This window comes from Verticillium nonalfalfae (genome assembly GCF_003724135.2).
Source record: "Verticillium nonalfalfae strain VnAa140/NRRL 66861 chromosome Unknown scaffold_7, whole genome shotgun sequence".
Lineage (NCBI taxonomy): Eukaryota > Fungi > Ascomycota > Sordariomycetes > Glomerellales > Plectosphaerellaceae > Verticillium > Verticillium nonalfalfae.
In genome coordinates, this window is record NW_021167232.1 from 291,120 (window position 1) to 308,274 (window position 17,155).

General features: G+C 56.7%; 5 protein-coding genes across 5 annotated transcripts; 3 read left to right on the plus strand and 2 right to left on the minus strand.

Moving 5' to 3' along the window:
• Nucleotides 1-1,960: 1,960 nt before the first annotated feature.
• Nucleotides 1,961-4,384, plus strand: GAP1 (glyceraldehyde-3-phosphate dehydrogenase 1; the record flags this gene model as incomplete). The annotated part of the gene is made up of 4 exons (XM_028642235.1): nucleotides 1,961-2,081; nucleotides 2,142-2,524; nucleotides 2,576-4,169; nucleotides 4,224-4,384. The coding sequence occupies 4 exons, from the start codon at nucleotides 1,961-1,963 to the stop codon at nucleotides 4,382-4,384; spliced, it is 2,259 nt and encodes a 752-aa protein (XP_028498607.1).
• Nucleotides 4,385-5,137: 753 nt separating this feature from the next.
• On the minus strand, nucleotides 5,138-7,486 carry D7B24_008142 (uncharacterized protein; the record flags this gene model as incomplete). Its single annotated transcript, XM_028642236.1, has 2 exons — nucleotides 5,138-5,581; nucleotides 5,669-7,486. The coding sequence occupies 2 exons, from the start codon at nucleotides 7,484-7,486 to the stop codon at nucleotides 5,138-5,140; spliced, it is 2,262 nt and encodes a 753-aa protein (XP_028498608.1).
• Nucleotides 7,487-8,833: 1,347 nt separating this feature from the next.
• ASF1 (Histone chaperone asf1) lies at nucleotides 8,834-9,907 on the minus strand (the record flags this gene model as incomplete). Its single annotated transcript, XM_028642237.1, has 3 exons — nucleotides 8,834-9,299; nucleotides 9,356-9,704; nucleotides 9,799-9,907. The coding sequence occupies 3 exons, from the start codon at nucleotides 9,905-9,907 to the stop codon at nucleotides 8,834-8,836; spliced, it is 924 nt and encodes a 307-aa protein (XP_028498609.1).
• A 1,002-nt stretch (nucleotides 9,908-10,909) lies between these two features.
• Nucleotides 10,910-14,447, plus strand: CSTF3 (Cleavage stimulation factor subunit 3; the record flags this gene model as incomplete). The annotated part of the gene is made up of 3 exons (XM_028642238.1): nucleotides 10,910-11,809; nucleotides 11,862-13,287; nucleotides 13,336-14,447. 3 exons carry the CDS (start codon nucleotides 10,910-10,912, stop codon nucleotides 14,445-14,447), a joined length of 3,438 nt encoding a protein of 1,145 aa, XP_028498610.1.
• A 546-nt stretch (nucleotides 14,448-14,993) lies between these two features.
• Nucleotides 14,994-17,029, plus strand: D7B24_008145 (uncharacterized protein; the record flags this gene model as incomplete). Its single annotated transcript, XM_028642239.1, has 4 exons — nucleotides 14,994-15,101; nucleotides 15,152-16,076; nucleotides 16,215-16,319; nucleotides 16,371-17,029. 4 exons carry the CDS (start codon nucleotides 14,994-14,996, stop codon nucleotides 17,027-17,029), a joined length of 1,797 nt encoding a protein of 598 aa, XP_028498611.1.
• Nucleotides 17,030-17,155: the final 126 nt, after the last annotated feature.

The window sequence follows — 17,155 nt, forward strand, 5'->3', positions numbered from 1 at the left end:
GCTCCTCGAGTCTCAAGTTTTTGCCGTCTGGATGGAACCACTGTGCGACTCATGGACTGGCCGGACACGCAAAACATGTCGGCGGCGACCCCTTCGATACGCACTGTTATCGGATTCGGTGACGACCTAAAGACAGCACGACACAGACACACACACACACACCTGGACCAGTGGCACCTTGAAGACAAGCGGAAGGCTGGTGGTGTGAGGGGTCAGATACGGTGGTGCTACTCTCAGGTACGTGGCCTGGGAGGTGTGGTGCACTGTCGACCACTCAAGGCGCGTGACGATCCCCCCTCTTGGAATCTCACACGGCATGTGTCGACCCCCTGCAGCGTCCTCAAACATATATTCGTGGTGTCTGGTTATCCAGCTTGATTCGCCGTGACCAGTCTGTCGTCAGTAACCCGTGCTCGGTCAAGGGTTCGGACAAAGACGGCTGAGGACCCAAACAGCAACAGACACAAATGGACAAGGTGTGCATGGATGATGGCCCGAACTGCTACGATGGATGGCGACAAGTGTTTGCTGGAAGAGGGTAAAGGACCAAGACAGGGAACAGGTCAAGGACCAGAGTCGGGCCAGAGACACGAGAGACAAGGTGAGTGGAGACGAAGGGAGCAAGGACCTGTCCAGTTCAGGTACAGAGCCCGCACAGGCCAGGCACCAAAGAGGTTTAGCCAGTCAGAGCAGCTGCTCAACCCCCAGTCCCCACCCTTTTAAACCGTTCAGGGTGCAACGCCCCTCTAATCCCAAATTGTGCAACAGCGGACCTGCCCATCCCCCCTCCTAGCCCCTGCCTCATGCTGCCCAAGCCGTCCGTCGCCAGGCGGTACTTGCCATTCATCTGGCGCTGGCAGGGAAAGGGCGAGTCCCTTACATGTATCTTTTGTGCTCTAGGCTCCGTGCACTGTACCTTCCTCTCGGCGCTGCACCTGCCTGCATCTGCTTGTGCCTGCGGAATCCCCCCCTCACTACCTATGCATCTGATGGTCTCCTCCCCTTTCCTCCTATCCACCGCTCATCCACTACCACACACCCGCCATCATCTCGCGCCTGTAGTCCCTCCTCTTCCTCCACCAGCGGCCTGTGACCGTGACCTTATCCATCTTTCACCTTTCCGTGTACGCACTTTATGACCCTGGTCCGCCCATCGTCTGCTGCACAGCACCACCTGCAAGCCCCCCCTCTCTTCCTTCTTGCACTTCTTGCCCTCACGCCGACCTACGCTGTCAAGGTTCCCCTCCTTGATAGCCATAATTCCTCATCCGACCACCCACTCCCATATCCCAATCTTGTCTCCGTTCCAGAGACGACACGATATTCAGCCATATCAAGCCGCACTCTGGAATTGCATGCTCGACGCTTCATTCGACTGCACGAACACAGCCTGGACACTTTGTCGCCAATTCCCCGCTGCCAAACACGACAGGCTATCCGCGTTGGCAGAGCACAGTCACTTGTCCTCAAACCTTTAGCAAACACCCCGACCATAGCCCTCAAGGCTCGCAGTCGACGACCCAGTCTCGCTGAATTTCCGATTTCTAATCGAAAGAAGCCGACCGGTATCCCGTTGGAATCGGCCATCGACGCCCCTGCGGCCTGATTGTGCGACCAGCCTCCTGCTGTCCAGAACCGAGACAGTTGCCCGAAAACTCAAAATCGTTGCCGGACGACCGCGACCTCAGCGTGCGACTTCTGCTTCTCCGCCAGCCCGTTCTCACCTCTTATCTGCCGTTGCATCGCGAGCTTCCTTCGGTGCCAGCCTTCCCTTGGCCCCGACGACGACTCGAGCGCCGTGACGTCCTAGGGGCTCTATCGGGCGCGCCAGCCTGATTCCCCATTGCGCCGCCTCGACCATACGCGACCTCTTGCCATCATGTCCGTGATGCTGCAAGCTCCCTCCCGCGCATCGACTGCCTCTTCGTCTTCCTTCCAGCCTCTCTCCCGACAAAACACCATGTCTTCCTATGATGGCTCGCGGTCCGCCCGCCAGTCCAAGCGGTATTCCATGTCCGCGCTGTACATGTCCATGTCAGCGAACGATGGCGAGCTTGAAATTGAGGATGACCTAGCAAAGGGTGCGTGCTCGGTCTTCTTCTACTCACATGTTATGCCGGTGCACTGCTAACGCTACCCAGCCCAGAAGATACTGCGGGAGCTCAAGTCCAAGATCTCTTCCCAGTCCAAGAAGAACTTTGTGCTCGAGAAAGATGTGCGCTATCTCGACTCGCGTATCGCACTGCTTATTCAGAACCGCATGGCACTCGAGGAGCAAAATGAGGTCGCTAGCCACCTCGAGGATGCCACCGATATGCAAGAGGGTGCCTTTCCCAATGACGACAAGACGCAAAAGTACGGGAACCTCATGTTTCTTCTACAGTCCGAGCCTCGACACATCGCGCACCTCTGCCGGCTCGTCTCCATGTCTGAGATCGATTCGCTGCTACAGACCGTCATGTTCACCATTTACGGAAACCAGTATGAGAGCCGAGAAGAACATCTCCTCCTGACCATGTTCCAGGTATGTACTCGATTCTAGCTCGTTGAATATATCGTGTCTAATCAACGACAGTCCGTTCTCACCTACCAATTCGATAACACGCCCGAATACTCGTCGCTATTGCGTGCCAACACGCCCGTCTCCCGCATGATGACGACGTATACCCGCCGAGGTCCTGGCCAGAGCTTCCTGAAGACTGTCTTGGCGGACAGAATCAACAACTTGATCGAACTCAAGGAGCTTGACCTGGAAATTAACCCCCTTAAGGTTTACGAACGCATGATTGAGCAAATTGAGGAGGATACTGGTAGCTTGCCGCCTTCACTACCCAAGGGCATTACGGGCGAGCAAGCCGCCGAGAACCCACAAGTCCAAGCCATCATTGAGCCTCGTCTGACGATGCTGACGGAGATTGCTAACAACTTCCTCACGACCATCATCGATGGACTCGAGGAGGCGCCGTACGGCATCCGCTGGATCTGCAAGCAGATTCGAAGTCTAACGAAGCGGAAGTACCCTGACGCCAATGACCAGGTCATCTGTACGCTCATAGGAGGGTTCTTCTTCCTTCGGTTTATCAACCCAGCCATCGTGACGCCCAAGTCGTACATGCTCATCGACGGACAGCCAGCGGAGCGGCCGAGGAGGACGCTGACATACATCGCCAAGATGTTGCAAAACCTCGCTAACAAGCCTTCGTACGCCAAGGAGCCGTACATGTCCAAGCTCCAGCCGTTCATCCAGGCAAACAAAGATCGCGTCAATAAGTTCATGCTAGACCTTTGTGAAGTACAAGACTTCTATGAGAGCTTGGAAATGGACAACTACGTGGCGTTGTCGAAGAAGGATCTCGAGCTCTCCATCACGCTCAATGAAGTGTACGCCATGCACGCGTTAATTGAGAAACACCACAACGAGCTCTGCAAGGACGACAATTCGCACTTGTCCATTATCATGGCTGAGCTCTCCGCCGCTCCCCCACAGGTCCCCCGCAAGGAGAACAGGGTCCACAACCTGCCACTGTTCAGCAGGTGGGAGACGGCCATCGACGACCTCACGGCCGCGCTTGACATCACGCAAGAAGAGGTATACTTTATGGAAGCCAAGTCCATCTTCGTGCAGATCATGCGGTCGATTCCCTCCAATAGCAACGTGGCACGACGGCCGCTGCGTCTCGAAAGGATTGCGGATGCGGCGGCTACGAGCCGCAATGACGCAGTTATGGTGCGTAAAGGCATTCGGGCGATGGAGCTGCTCTCCCAGTTGCAGGAGCTCAGGGTCATCGACAAGAGCGACCATTTTGGCCTACTGCGCGATGAGGTAGAGCAGGAGTTGCAGCATCTCGGCTCCCTCAAGGATGCTGTCATCAAGGAGACGGAGAAGCTTGATGAGGTTTACAAGACTATCCGCGATCATAACACATATCTCGTCGGGCAGTTGGAGACATACAAGAGCTACCTGCACAACGTGCGGTCGCAGAGTGAGGGCACCAAGCGGAAGCAGCAAAAGCAACAGGTGCTAGGTCCCTACAAATTCACGCACCAGCAGCTCGAGAAGGAGGGCGTGATCCAGAAGAGCAACGTTCCCGACAACAGGCGGGCCAACATTTACTTCAACTTCACGAGCCCGCTGCCGGGCACCTTTGTCATCTCACTGCACTACAAGGGTATGCCACAGTCATTTTGTATTGCTTTTGTCTCCATGCTAATCTTTGTCGCAGGGCGCAACCGAGGCCTCCTTGAACTCGATCTGAAGTTGGACGATCTTCTTGAGATGCAAAAGGATAACCAGGACGACCTTGACCTGGAATACGTACAATTCAACGTGCCCAAGGTGTTGGCGCTTCTGAACAAGCGCTTCGCGCGGAAAAAGGGATGGTAGACCATGTTTGAGACGACCTGCAGCTTGTGCTGTTGCTACAGGAAATACCCCCCCTCGAATGACTTGGCTTTGGCGTTTTCGGCGTCTTTTATACCCTCGAGGCCGTGCGTCGCAAGTCCAAGGGCTTGTCCGACCAGGCTTGGATCGAGGCGTCCGCCGCCAAGCGATCGTTGCGACGCGCTCGGTTTGTTTCTTTTCCCGACTGATCCTGCAATGCGAGTCGTTTCTTTGCACTTATATATCTGTTACGTATCCCCTAATTCTTACGCCCCTTGTTTTATGGCTAAGCATGCGCGTGGCGATGTGTCCAAAGTTTGGGGCTCGGCTGGTCCGCGGATCTTTTGGATTTTGGGCCGGATGATTGAGTGCTTTGCTAGCGAGGCGAAAGGGGCAGGCACCAATCGATCACGGAGACGAAGCACAGGGGAACACATAATCGGTGATCAGATGGTCCGACCTGTCGGACGCTACAGCTCATAGTTTCTTGGTTGTGTTAATAGTGGATAATATTGGCTCTATTTCATGTCCTCTCAAGAAATTGACTGGACTGAACGCATTTGCAGTGTTTTGAAAGCAGAAAATTTGACTTGACCTGGCTACCCCCATCGATGCGCTCCAAAAGAAGACAGGGTGGGTATATCAACTGAACGCCGATGTAGTCGTAACAGGAAAAAAGTGACAGCATTGCCTTGGCTTACGAAAGACCACCCATAAGCGTAATTTGAGCAGGAAACAAGAGGACGAAAGAATAAATCAGACAGTCACTTTCAATCGATCCCCGCGCCTCGCAGCCGTGTCCTCCTTCACCTCAACCGTCTTCCCATCGGCGCCGCTCTTCCATCGCCACGATCCCCAGCGAATCCACCCCTCGCCGTCGGTCTCGCCGTCAGGAGCGTCCTCGGGCCCTCGCCGCACGGTCAGCCGCCTCTTGCGCCGCGGCTTGACCTCGCCCGTGAGCGTCTGCACGCGACCTGGGGCGCGGGGCGACGGCGCCACGGGTTCGGGGCCGCGCAGCTTGCGCACGAGGTCGTCGCGGGCGCGGCGGATGCGGTCCGCGGCACGCTTGAAGAGGGAGTAGCCCGTGCGCGTCTGGAGCAGGATGAGGAGGAGGATGAAGGGAACGCAGACGAGGACCATTGTCAGGGCGAAGCGGAAGTCCGAGGGGGGGATGGTGAACTCTGTTATGCCAAAGACGGACTGTCACTTCGTCAGCTCAATTCCCGCTTTCCCCCTCCATGAAGGGAGCAGTCTAGCAAGAGGAGAAAAAAAGACAAAGCTACTCACCGTCACAAACGTCAGCGGGAGGAATACCATGGAGCTGAGGGTCAGAATCTTGATGTTGTCGCCCTGCTCGATGGCGCGACGGCTCTCCTTGATGGAGCTGCCACTGAAAAGCTGGTCGCGCAGATTTTCGATTTCCTTGCGCGTCGCCGTGTTGCGCTGGGCAACGTGCTCGAGATCACGGCAGGCGCGTTCGAGCTCGGTGCGCAGGCCGGCCATGGTCTCACGCCAGGCGATGGCATCGGGCCCGTCGGGGTCCGGGTGCGGCCAGACAGCTGAGTGGCGCCCGGCCCAAAAGTCGTCTGTGAATGAGTCGGCGTAGGCGGCGAGCATGGCACGCAGGCCGGCATTGATGACGCCAAGTGTGTTATAGGCCCAGAAGTAGCGGCGAATATACGTGAACCGCTTGTCCTCGAAGAGCAGTTTGTCGCGAAGTGACGGGTCAAACATAAAGTCAGTTGGCGGCGTGATGAGCTTAGTGATGCGTTCATGGATGGCGATGTTGCGCCGCGTCGCGTCGCGGTACTCGGCGGCCAGGGCGTCGAGGAAAGCGTGTGGCCCGCTAGGGAAGCGACGCCGCGGCAGGTCATCTTCAGAACGCACCGTGTGCTCGTCGTCCGGGAACGACTGGAGGCTCAATAGATGCCAGGGCGCGAATGGGTCGAAGACTGGACCCTCCTGGGGGCCTTCGCGACGCTTCGAAATCTTGACAGACTGCACGGCCGGGCCGGCCAAAGAAAGGGCCAGGACGGACGAGCACTCAGCAATGTCAATGTGATCGAGGGATCGCGCGTCCGATGGCCGCTTATCGTACTTTTGCCAGGCCGCAGGCTCGAGTCCCTCGCCCACGACGGTGTAGTACTTGAAAACAAAAAAGGCCGATCGCTGACGCACCTTGTTTGGTGTGTCATCCTTGACAAAGGCGCGGTTTACATAGGCGCGCGTCTTGCCCTTGTTCTCTGCGTCTGTGGTGAAGTGTCTCAACAGCTCTGTCATGTCAAAGTATGGTGACATGGTAAGGTGAAGCGCTTCAAGCATGAGAGGCGTGGGTTCCTGAAGGGTCGTCATGAGGCCGACGGCCTGGCCGTTGCTGTGAATTTCTTTGAGGGCATTCCAGACTGTCGGGGCGTCGACGATCTGACTGGGCGTGATGACCTGCGGTAAGCCAGGGGTTTGGTGGTTTGGCTGCCTGCCAACCGGCGTTGCTAGTCCATCGGCATCAATGTCGTACAGCTCGAGAGTCGAGCTGATGAAGCCCTCATGCTCGTAGGCGGCAAAGCTGGCAAAGTCGCCATTTTCGTCGATATCAGACTGCTTGTCCAAGATGTCCTTGATGGCCACCTCAGCCACGCCGTGAAATTCGGTGCGCTTGAGATGCCGCATCAGCTCGCCGTCGGTCCACGAGCGACGTTCGATGGGGCGAGGCACAGCAGGAGCGTATCCATTGCCACGTTGCGGGGCTGCCGGGTCGAGGAGCGGTAGGAACTCTACCTCGTATTCCGAGTGCAGTGAGGCTGGAGTGTGCTTCCTCTCAATGCTGAGAAACTGCGGCCGCCTTTCATTTGGGTCGAGAGTCGGGCGACGGCTTCTTGGGCCAGGCGACTGCGATGGAAAGGTCGCATCGCCAAGGAGCTGAGGGCTCAAGGCTGGACTGCTCGCAGGTCTCAGCAGAGGCGAGACAGGGATTGTCGAGCGCGACTCGGATCGCTGGCGAACGGACGATGCCAGGGCGTCGTGCAGGGTGCGCAAGCTACGCAGGTATTGCTCGTGAGATGCTTCGACAGCACGCAATAGCTCGTCAGGGTTCTGGTGGCCAGCCATGTTGCCAATGGCCTCACGCGTCTTTCTACGTCAAGGACGGAAGGCAAAAGGCGTGAGATGAAATAGTGGGTGCAGTGAGAGGGAATTGATCAGACATCGCTGCCTTTTCTACACCTTTTGGCAGCGGATACCCAGCCTTACAGTCGCAAATGACACAAGCATTCGCCCTGCTGCACAGAGTAAAATGGATAGAAATGCCATGATTGTGCTGTGCATTAGCCTAGGCAGCTTTCATATGAACAAGTGGTCGATCAGTGCGGCTGTGCTGTGCCAGCCTCGAACGATGGGCGTGGTGACATGGGGGTGGGCGGGACAATGAACGGGTCATCCGCCAGTTTAGGACGACAGCTTCTTGTGACAGTAACCAACGCATGCGAGCTCATCATGAGAGGTATCCTTGGACGACAGGCTCGGGCCGCGCGCCGTTTCATGTCGTCAGTCGAGAGCCAGTTTCTCCGGTTATTCCGGCTCACTTTCTGCAAGGCTGGGTGAGCTTTCTGAAGGCAGCTGGGCCAGGCTTCAGAGCCGAAGTTCGGCAGCTAGGCGGAGCAAGGCAGCGGCCCAACGTTTTTGGGGCTGTCGATGGCGTCGTCCTTTCGCTTGTCAACTCTTCGGTGTCTCGCGGCCCCGAGCTTGATCCTGCCGCTGAGGCGGCTGTTCTCGGCACAGCCGAATGATGACAAGCCGAGATAGTGAATGGCTAGCGCGCGCCGCCTCACTGCTATGACCCAAACCCCCCAAGGCAGCGGAACAAGTCGGTGCTTAAAGCTTGATCCAACGTAAGCGACTTCTTCTGTTCCTCAAGATGCTGATGAGCCCCATCAGTCCTCATGACACGTTGCCAAGCCCATGCCACTCCGGTGCAATATCCTACACAGCACACGGGCGCTCTGCTGAAAGTGCAAGATCGAACCCGATATGCGTCTTGAGTGGCCGAAAGGGGGCCTTGGTACGGGACGCTTGGGGTCACAAGCTAGTAAACGCCCTCTAGCAACCTTGCCCTCTTGGCGCTCGTCAACTCTAAGACACCTCCCCTATAGAAAAACAGCTGCATTCCAAATTCTAGGGACTGCCTGGTATCTAAGCACTGGCCGGGGCTCCCAATGCTGTCCCGCGTCCATTAATCCGCTCTGGACAAGCCACATGCCATTGAGCTTCTTCATTCCTGTGCAGTCATCCATGTCATAACAAGGTTCGTCTCAGCAAATACGCTCGTCCGGCTCATAGTTCCCGCGAGCCATGTTTTCATCGTCCATCCAGTGACCCTTCCACGCGTTCCAGATCCAACCATAATCCAGAATAGGCCTTGGGTCAGACCGTTGTCACGGCCGTCTGTGAAGACGGCTCCTAGTGAGACTTGATCTCGGTGGGTTGAACCTGGGGAGCAGCCGCACCAACCACCTTGTCGGCAGCGTCGACGTCCATGACGTCCTCGTCCATGGCATCGCCTTCGACCTCGCCCTCTGCGAGCTCCTCGTCCTCGAGATCGTCTTCGCTCTCACCTTCAATGTCGACACTGCCATCATCAGAAACCTCGTCCTCTTCAGCGTCGCCGACGGCCTTGCCGTTCTTGCCGTCCTTGTCAGCTTCGCCGTTCTGGCCGTTCTCTGTCTCGACACCGGCCATCTCAGAGTCTTCAGCCGGGATGGCGACCTTGCTCTCGCCGTTGGCGCTGGCATCAGCACCCTCGGCGCCGTTGGCATCAGCCTCCTCCTCCTCGCGCTCCTCGGCACCATATTCATCCTCATCGGCGGCAAGGTCGGCCTCGGGCTGCTCAGGGGGGAATTCGGCCGGGGCAGAAGCATCAGAGTCCCTGAGTACATAGTTAGCGTCGTGCTACAGCCATGGACCGACAGCAAGGCCACGAACCACTTGATGGCGAAGCGAGTCACACGGGGCTTCTCGGACAGAATGTTGCGGCGAACGCGTTCGATGATGGGCTTGGAGGGAGGCTCGGCGTTGAGCTCCTCTGAGTCGTACTCATTGTTGACATAGTAACCGACGCGAATGAATTCGCGACCATCGTAGGCGCAGGTCAAGAGAATCACAGTGACACCGAGGATATCGGCGTCAGGGATGCGCGTGGTGTCGGGAGCGCCAGCCTCGAATATGAACTTGTTGACGCCCACAGGGATAGGACCAACAAGAAGGTCATCGAGTTCCTGGTCGTACTGGTCACTTGTGGCGGAACCGACGTAGGTGAGCTTCCATTCGAGATCTGCACGCAAGGCGGTTCGAGTCAGTGACGTGCACGCTCATGGACAGGGAGACGCGCAAAGGAGCACGCGCCAGACATCGCAAGGTACACATACCCTTCTGCAACTGCTCAAGGCATTCGAAGGTGATCTCGAATTCGTACTTGTCGGTGAATTTGGCAGGGTTGTTCAGGACCCGAACGCCAAGAAGCGAGACAACCGACATGTTGGAAGTGGTGAAGCGGGGAGGCAAGAGAGCGGTGAAGCGGGCGTTGCGTGCAGGCGACAAGTGGGTATCGAGAAAACGGTGGTTGAAGAAGAGAAAATGGGAAACGGATCTGCGCACGGAACGACTCAAATAGACGCGAGCGGGCGAGAGGGAGGAAGGGAGGGAAGTTGTTGTTTTGCTTGAGGAGGGGGGGCAGAAACGGTTGTGTGAGAAGAAGAGGGATGAATGGTGGTGAGATTGGATGAGGAGAGCCAAAACAGACGCCTATCGCAAATGGCCCTAGAGGGGGGGTTGATCTCTGTGATGGCGGGACGACGGGCGGGGACCTGTACCTGCCCCCAGACTGGGACCTGGACCTGCCTGCATCGCACTTTCCTCACTTGTCTTGCTTTCCTTGCTTGCCTGGTTGCTTTGCTTGTGCTTTCCTGACCAAGCGACCCTGGGGAACGCGCCTGCCCTGGGTCGGCCAGGCCCACGACCCGCGATTTTCGCGTAGAGTGGTCGCTGCCGTTGGGTTAGTCTATATTAGGGAAGGTGCAAGGGAGCCCCTGCCGCCGATGTTCTGCCTGGCGACCGCCTTGTCCGCTAGCCCTCTTTTGGTCGTTCTGCCAGGGTCGTGCCTACTGTCCCAGTTCTTTCCGCGGCTCAAGCTTCTGGCGTCAGCCCTCTGACTTTTTGCGCTGTCCAACCTTCCTCATCGCCGTCTTTGTCACGCCAGCCAGCCCATCGCCAGCCCATCCTCTCACGGCGAGGGAGTGCCAGCGCATACGACCTGCTCTACAGCTACCGTTTTTGTCGGCCTGTGTCTGCCGACGATTTGCCGTGTTTCAGCTCCCTTTCCGCTGCTTATTCTACTGACCAAGCTTGGTACTCGCATTCGGACGACCATCGACAACGCTCTCGACAACCGACGACCGCCAGCCCACGCTCGAAACGAATTGCTTCCAAGAACCATCGGTGGAGCTCTAGGTCAACACCCTCTCGCCTGTTTCTGCCGTTATGGCGACTCCGGACCCCCAAGAAAACGAGCAAGAGTTCGAAGGTGCTTCCTGGGAAGAAGAGGAGGAAGACGGGTATGAGGGTGCCAATGAGACTCAGCATAGTGACCAAAAAGATCAAGAACCCGACTCTGCACTTGCTCAACCTTCCCACGGTGAACCAGAAGAACCAGAAGACGAAGGCGACGATGACGAGGATGGCGAAGATGATGGCGAAGATGGCGAAGAGGACGATCAAGAGGACATAGAGGAACAGGATGAGATGGAGGAGCTGGAGGAACAGCAGCAAGACGATGACAACGATGGCGAAGGTGATGGCAGCGACGATGGCGCCGAGTACGACCCCGAGTCCGTTTCGATCACACCGATCCCTCAGATTACAGAACCTGCTTCCGCCCCTACTCCTACCACTGCCCCCGCGCCGGCCGCGCCGGCCAAGCCAAGGGCTGCAAAGCCCAAAGTGTCTGGAGGATTCCTAGTGGGAGACTCGGACGATGAGGACGATGATGCGCCCCGTTCCAACTCTGCACTAGGTCAGGTGGCCTCCATTTCCCGCCCACAATCCGCCCTGAATGTGTCAACACCCAACCAGGGCCAAGTGGGCGCCTCGTCCACGCCGGTCAACGGTGGGCCTTATGCTCCTCCTGCTTCAGTTGCTGCTGCTTCCGCGCCCGCGTTCGCCACAAGCGCTTCTCCTAGCGTAAGCGCACATCAGACTACCACAATAACTGCTGGCAGGGATCCAGGTGACGTTATCGGCCGACTTGAGGATCGGATCAAGGAAGACCCTCGAGGCGATATGGACGCATGGCTTGCGCTCTTCGCGGAGCTCCGCCGCCTTAGCCAGGTCGATGCTCTGCGCCAGGCCTACGACCGCTTTGTCACAACATTCCCACAAGCTGTAAGTCCCTCCATCAGCGCGCGCATCTCTTCCGCCATGCTGACGAATCCAGGCCGACATATGGGTTGAGTGGATCAAGCTTGAACTCGACAGCATGAATACAACTGCCGCCGAAGCACTTTTCCAACGCAGCCTTCTCACCGTTTCAGATGTTCAGCTGTGGACTACCTATATCAACTACATCCGCCGCCGAAATGACCTCAGCAACGATCCTAACGGCCAGGCACGGCAGGTCATCAGCCAATCCTATGAATTCATCATCGATAACGTGGGCATGGACCGCGAATCCGGCTCACTGTGGAAGGACTGGATTCAGTTTATCAAGAGCGGGCCTGGCGTTGTCGGTGGCCCTGGCTGGCAGGACCAGCAGAAGATGGACCAGCTGCGCAAAGCTTACCATCGTGCTATTACTGTGCCCATGTCAGCCCTAACGGAGCTCTGGAAGGATTACGATCAGTTTGAATTGGGCCTGAACAAAGCTACGGGCCGGCAATTCATCCAGAAGAGGTCGCCTGGCTACATGACGGCCAAGTCTGCTTCCCTTCAAATGGATCGCAAGATTGGCAACCTCAACCGCACTTCCCTGCCTCGTCTTCCTCCAGCACCAGGTTTTGCTGGCGCTACCGAGTACATGGAGCAAGTCAACATCTGGAAGCAGTGGATTCAGTGGGAAAAAGAAGACCCGCTCGTTCTTGCGGATGACGAACCCGAGGTACTGAAGCAGCGCATTCTCTACGTTTACAAGCAGGCCCTGATGGCATTGCGTTTCTGGCCCGAGATGTGGGTGGACGCTGCCGAGTGGTGTTTTGAGAACAGCATCTTCAAAGACGGGGTCGATTTGGGCATCAAGTTCCTCACAGACGGCATTGCGGCAAACCCCGAGAGCGTTTTACTGGCTCTCAAACACGGCGACCGGATTGAAATGACACTTCCCGTTGCCGATACTGAGGAAAGCAAGGAGGAGCGAGCAAAAGCAATCCGCGAGCCCTATGACCAAGTCTTGGAGACGCTCTATCATATGATGCAAAAGTTGAAGGAACGCGAAAAGAACGAGCTTGCCAAGATCGAGAAGGCAGCGACGGAGCACGCTGGGCGTAACGACGGGGATGATAATGACGACCAGGATCAGACACTTGCCCTCGAGCAGCGAACCCAGGCTGTCAAACAGGGCTTCAGCCTTCAGACTGAACTGCTGAAGCGTACTATTTCCTTTATCTGGATCGCTCTTTGTCGCGCGATGCGTCGCACGCAGGGCAAGGGATCACAGACCAAGGGCCTTAGGCAGGTCTTCACCGAAGCCCGTGGCAAGGGTCAGTTGACAAGCGATGTCTATGTGGCTGTCGCCTTGATAGAGTCAGTGGTATACAAGGATCCTGCAGGTGGCAAGATCTTTGACCGTGGCGCCAAGCTGTTTCCCGAGGATGAAGGCTTTATGCTAGAGTACATCAAGTACTTGCACCTGAAGGACGACACAACGAGTAAGTGGTACGGTCAGCATTACATCGTTCACAGCTAACATTTCGTAGACGCTCGCGTCGTGTTCGAAACGTGTGTCAACCGTCTAACGCAAAAGCCCGAGAAGAAGCACCGGGCCAAGATGCTCTACAAATACTTCCACAAGTATGAGGCGCAGTTCGGCGAGCTGTCGTCTGTCGCGGCACTGGAACGGCGTATGGCGGAGCTTTGGCCAGAAGATCCCAAACTTTCTCACTTTACAGAGCGGTACTCCGTCGATAGCTTCGACCCTATTGCTTACCGACTGATTATCTCACCTGCCGTCCAGCTGCGGCCCAATCTCATCATGCCCTCGATTGAGCAGGCCACCTCTGTCCGTGACGCTACTCCGTTGCCAGCAGCTCCGCCTGTACCAGTGCCAGTGCCGGCGCCCGCTCCTACTACCGTTCGGCAGACAGCGAGCCCAGCGCCTCAGTACCTCGGGACGACAAATTCTCCGAAAAGACCTTATCCCGGCGATGACCAGGAGGAATACAACCGCCCGCGCAAGCTCGCTCGTGGACAGTCGCCTCTCAAGGGCGCAGCAGGTCGCCGTCTTGACCAGCAGCGACAGAACCAGGGCGCACCACTTGCTCGAGACATCACATTTTTCCTTGGTATCCTACCCCCGACACACTCGTACAATGCCCAGCTCTTCAGCACCAGTGGCCTCGTGAACCTTCTGCGAGACACCCCCGTGCCCGATTACAGTACGTGGAAGGTCAACCAGGATCAAGGCATGCGGCAGAACGGGGCACAGTCTCGTGGAGGGCCTTCGGCTCATGGCCGTCAGCCCTCTGGCGGAGACTACTCATCTTACAACTCTTTTTCTGGGGCACGGGATTCGCCAAACCCCCGCCCACTTAGTCCCTACGAAGGCGCTGCAGGCCGCCGCATCGCCTCGCAATCAGCCTACAGGAACTCACCTTTGAGACCAGAGCCTGGTGCCACATTTGAAGGTAGTTCTGGGGCCTACCGCCAAGATACGCAGCAGCAGTTTACGCAACCACCTCCAGGCCAGTGGCCGCCGCCGAGTGCACCACAGTTCGAAGGCGGTGCCCCTTCGAGCTGGCCGCCGCCACCGAATGGCTACTCTGGATATACAGCCCCCCCTTCGCAGCAGTACGGACAATATCAGTATTAGGGATCGACGCCGGGGAAGACCTGACGGCGAGGCTTTGCTCGAATTCCTTTTATCAACATGCTGGCGGACCGGGGCATGCAGAAGCAAGTGTACAAATGACGGTTTCCAGCAGATGGATGGATGGATGGTCTGCAATTTTGTAATCTAGTCTGCGCAATGGCGAGCCGCAGTTGCCACTTTGATACACGGTGGCCAGAGTAGTATTCACCGGGGCAATCATATCTCTGAAGGAAGGGATAGGGGGGGGGGAGAGGATGGAGTGAGTTCCTCAGAAGGTACAGTCTTGGTGATTCCTCATGCTGTTTTCGCTTGGCGTGCCTTCACCTGGTGAGTCGAACGGCAAGCACGTGACAGTCAAATGCGAAAATAGCATCTTATGTAATCCATCTCAGTCTATACCAATGAACTCCTCCGTATCCACCTCCAAGCTCACCTTGACACTCATCTGCCCTGCCTTCACATCTCTAACGGCTGCGCATTGAACAGTGAACGTAGCTAAGATGCGAGTCCTTGTGCTTTGCAGCCCTTCCCCTTTCACATCAAGCCATGGCTAGCTCCAACAAAACCGTCAAATTTGTCGAATCCGACCCTTCAGGTCTCCCCTTGAAGCGAAAGCAGGTTCAGCAAGCGTGCGAGTCATGCCGAAAGCGCAAGGTGAGTCCTAGACTGGTGGCCTTGACGAGCCTCTTGCTGACATTGCATAGAAGCGCTGCATTCACACAGAGGGCGATGAAGACGCTGATGTCTCAAAGAGCCCCGGTTCTCGAACTCGGAACCACGATGGCACTCCCAACGGCCAAGGGGACCATGGTCTAACACCGTCCGCGCACTCGTCTAGACGCTTCGTCTGCGACACCAACCCAGAAGGCTTGTTCGCTGAGGCAACAGGCTCGGACGCTCTGGGAAGCAAGAGGGGCAGCCGCTTCCTCGGCGACACGAATCCCGAAGGCATGTTTGCAGAGGTGACGCACAGCGACGGCGCCACAAGCACAGCTCGCAATGACGAGGTCGGTGTTTGGGTATCTACAAGACACGATACATCAGTCGCGCCAGAATCTGCCAACGTGACGGCGCCACACCCTGCCATTCCCTACGACGAGATTCTTCTTCCCTACGTCCAAGAACACTGCTTGACCTGTGTCCCTCCTGAAAGGGAGTACCGCCAGTTGAAGAAAGTTTACACCCGCAAGATCCATCCCATCTACGCCCTCGTACCCGACTCCGCCATGACCGACAATGATTCTCCAGCCAACATTGTGCTACGCCAGGTCATTTCCTTGGCAGCCGCTACTGATCCCTCTATGGCGAACTATTTGAGGCTAAATAACAAGGGCAGTGAGAAACTGTCATTTGTGGAGTTCTCGCAGGCTCTCTCCGGTGCTATTCGCACAACTCTGGCGACGAGCTTGATCGTCGACAGGACGGTACACATTCGGGCTCTTTCCATGCTGTCGCTCTATTTCCAGCCGTCCTCTCTCCAGGAGAGCGAAGTCCCCGCCCAATTCAACGCCGAGGCAATCCATCATTCCCAGACCCTCGGCCTTCACCTGCTGCGCACCGGTGACCCGGCGCTCGAGACGCTCTTCTGCGCCGTATGGGCGGTCGATAAAATCAATGCGGCTGCTTATGGTCGGCCGCGACTGCTTCACGAGCGAGACTTTGCGGCAACTTTAGAGGAATGTTTCAGTCGACAGGAGCCATGTTTTCGGCTATACCTGTCTATGTCGCGATGGCTTGACAGAACAATTGATTTGTATCGACCTGCAGCGAGCGCTCATGCTCTCGGCGATCTCAAACCATTTGTCGAGCTGCCTGTACTAGAGCCGATGATCGTCGAAGCAAACGCGCTGGAGGTGCCGACCCATCTCCTCGGTAAGCTGAATTTCCTCATCTTACATTGTTCGGCGAGCTAACCACGTCTAGCCACACTGGAGGTCTTCTATCACGCCGTCATCATTCTATCATGTAGGCTGCCCCGACCTGGTGCGGAATCAAATCAGTCGTCCTACGCCTCAAGCATCCCTCCAGCAATGGCCAACGCCCGCCGCTCGCTGGCATCAGAACGCATCGCCCACGCCGTAAAGAAGGAGAAGCTAAGCCCCGTCCCGTTTATTCCCTACGCCGTTTCTCTTTCTCTCAGCGTGGAGTACCGCAAGATGCGCCACTCGGCGTTGCCAATGTTCCGCGCCCGCTCGCGCGACGCCTTCAAGTCCAGCTGCGAACTTCTGAAGCGGTTCAAGAATATATTCTACTCGGCCAAAGTCACCTACGGCCTGGGCGAGCGCATGCTTAAGGAGATGGAGCGTGCCGCCACGACGCTCGTGCAGGAAGCACCGCCGGCGGCAAACGCTTCGGAGATCTCCAGTGAGCCGACACCCGAGGTCGCCTTCTCGGCCGATCCACAGGACTTCGACATGTCGATGAACGGCATGCCGAATCTCGACTCGATCGATTTTAACATGGATGTGTTTGGCCATTTCGACCCCAGCTTCGATCTGACAATGGCGGACAACGCGTTGGAGGGCAACCTCGACATTGGACTTCCCCTGAATTGGGGCGAATGGGCACAATTCGGCAGCTAAGAACGAGCCCACGGCGGTTCAATACCTGAAGCAGACGCTCAGGCGATTCAAGCAGGAGAATCATGATCTACAAGAGACACATTGGAGACAAGTGACTTGTCGAAATATATCAAATCTCACGGGAGG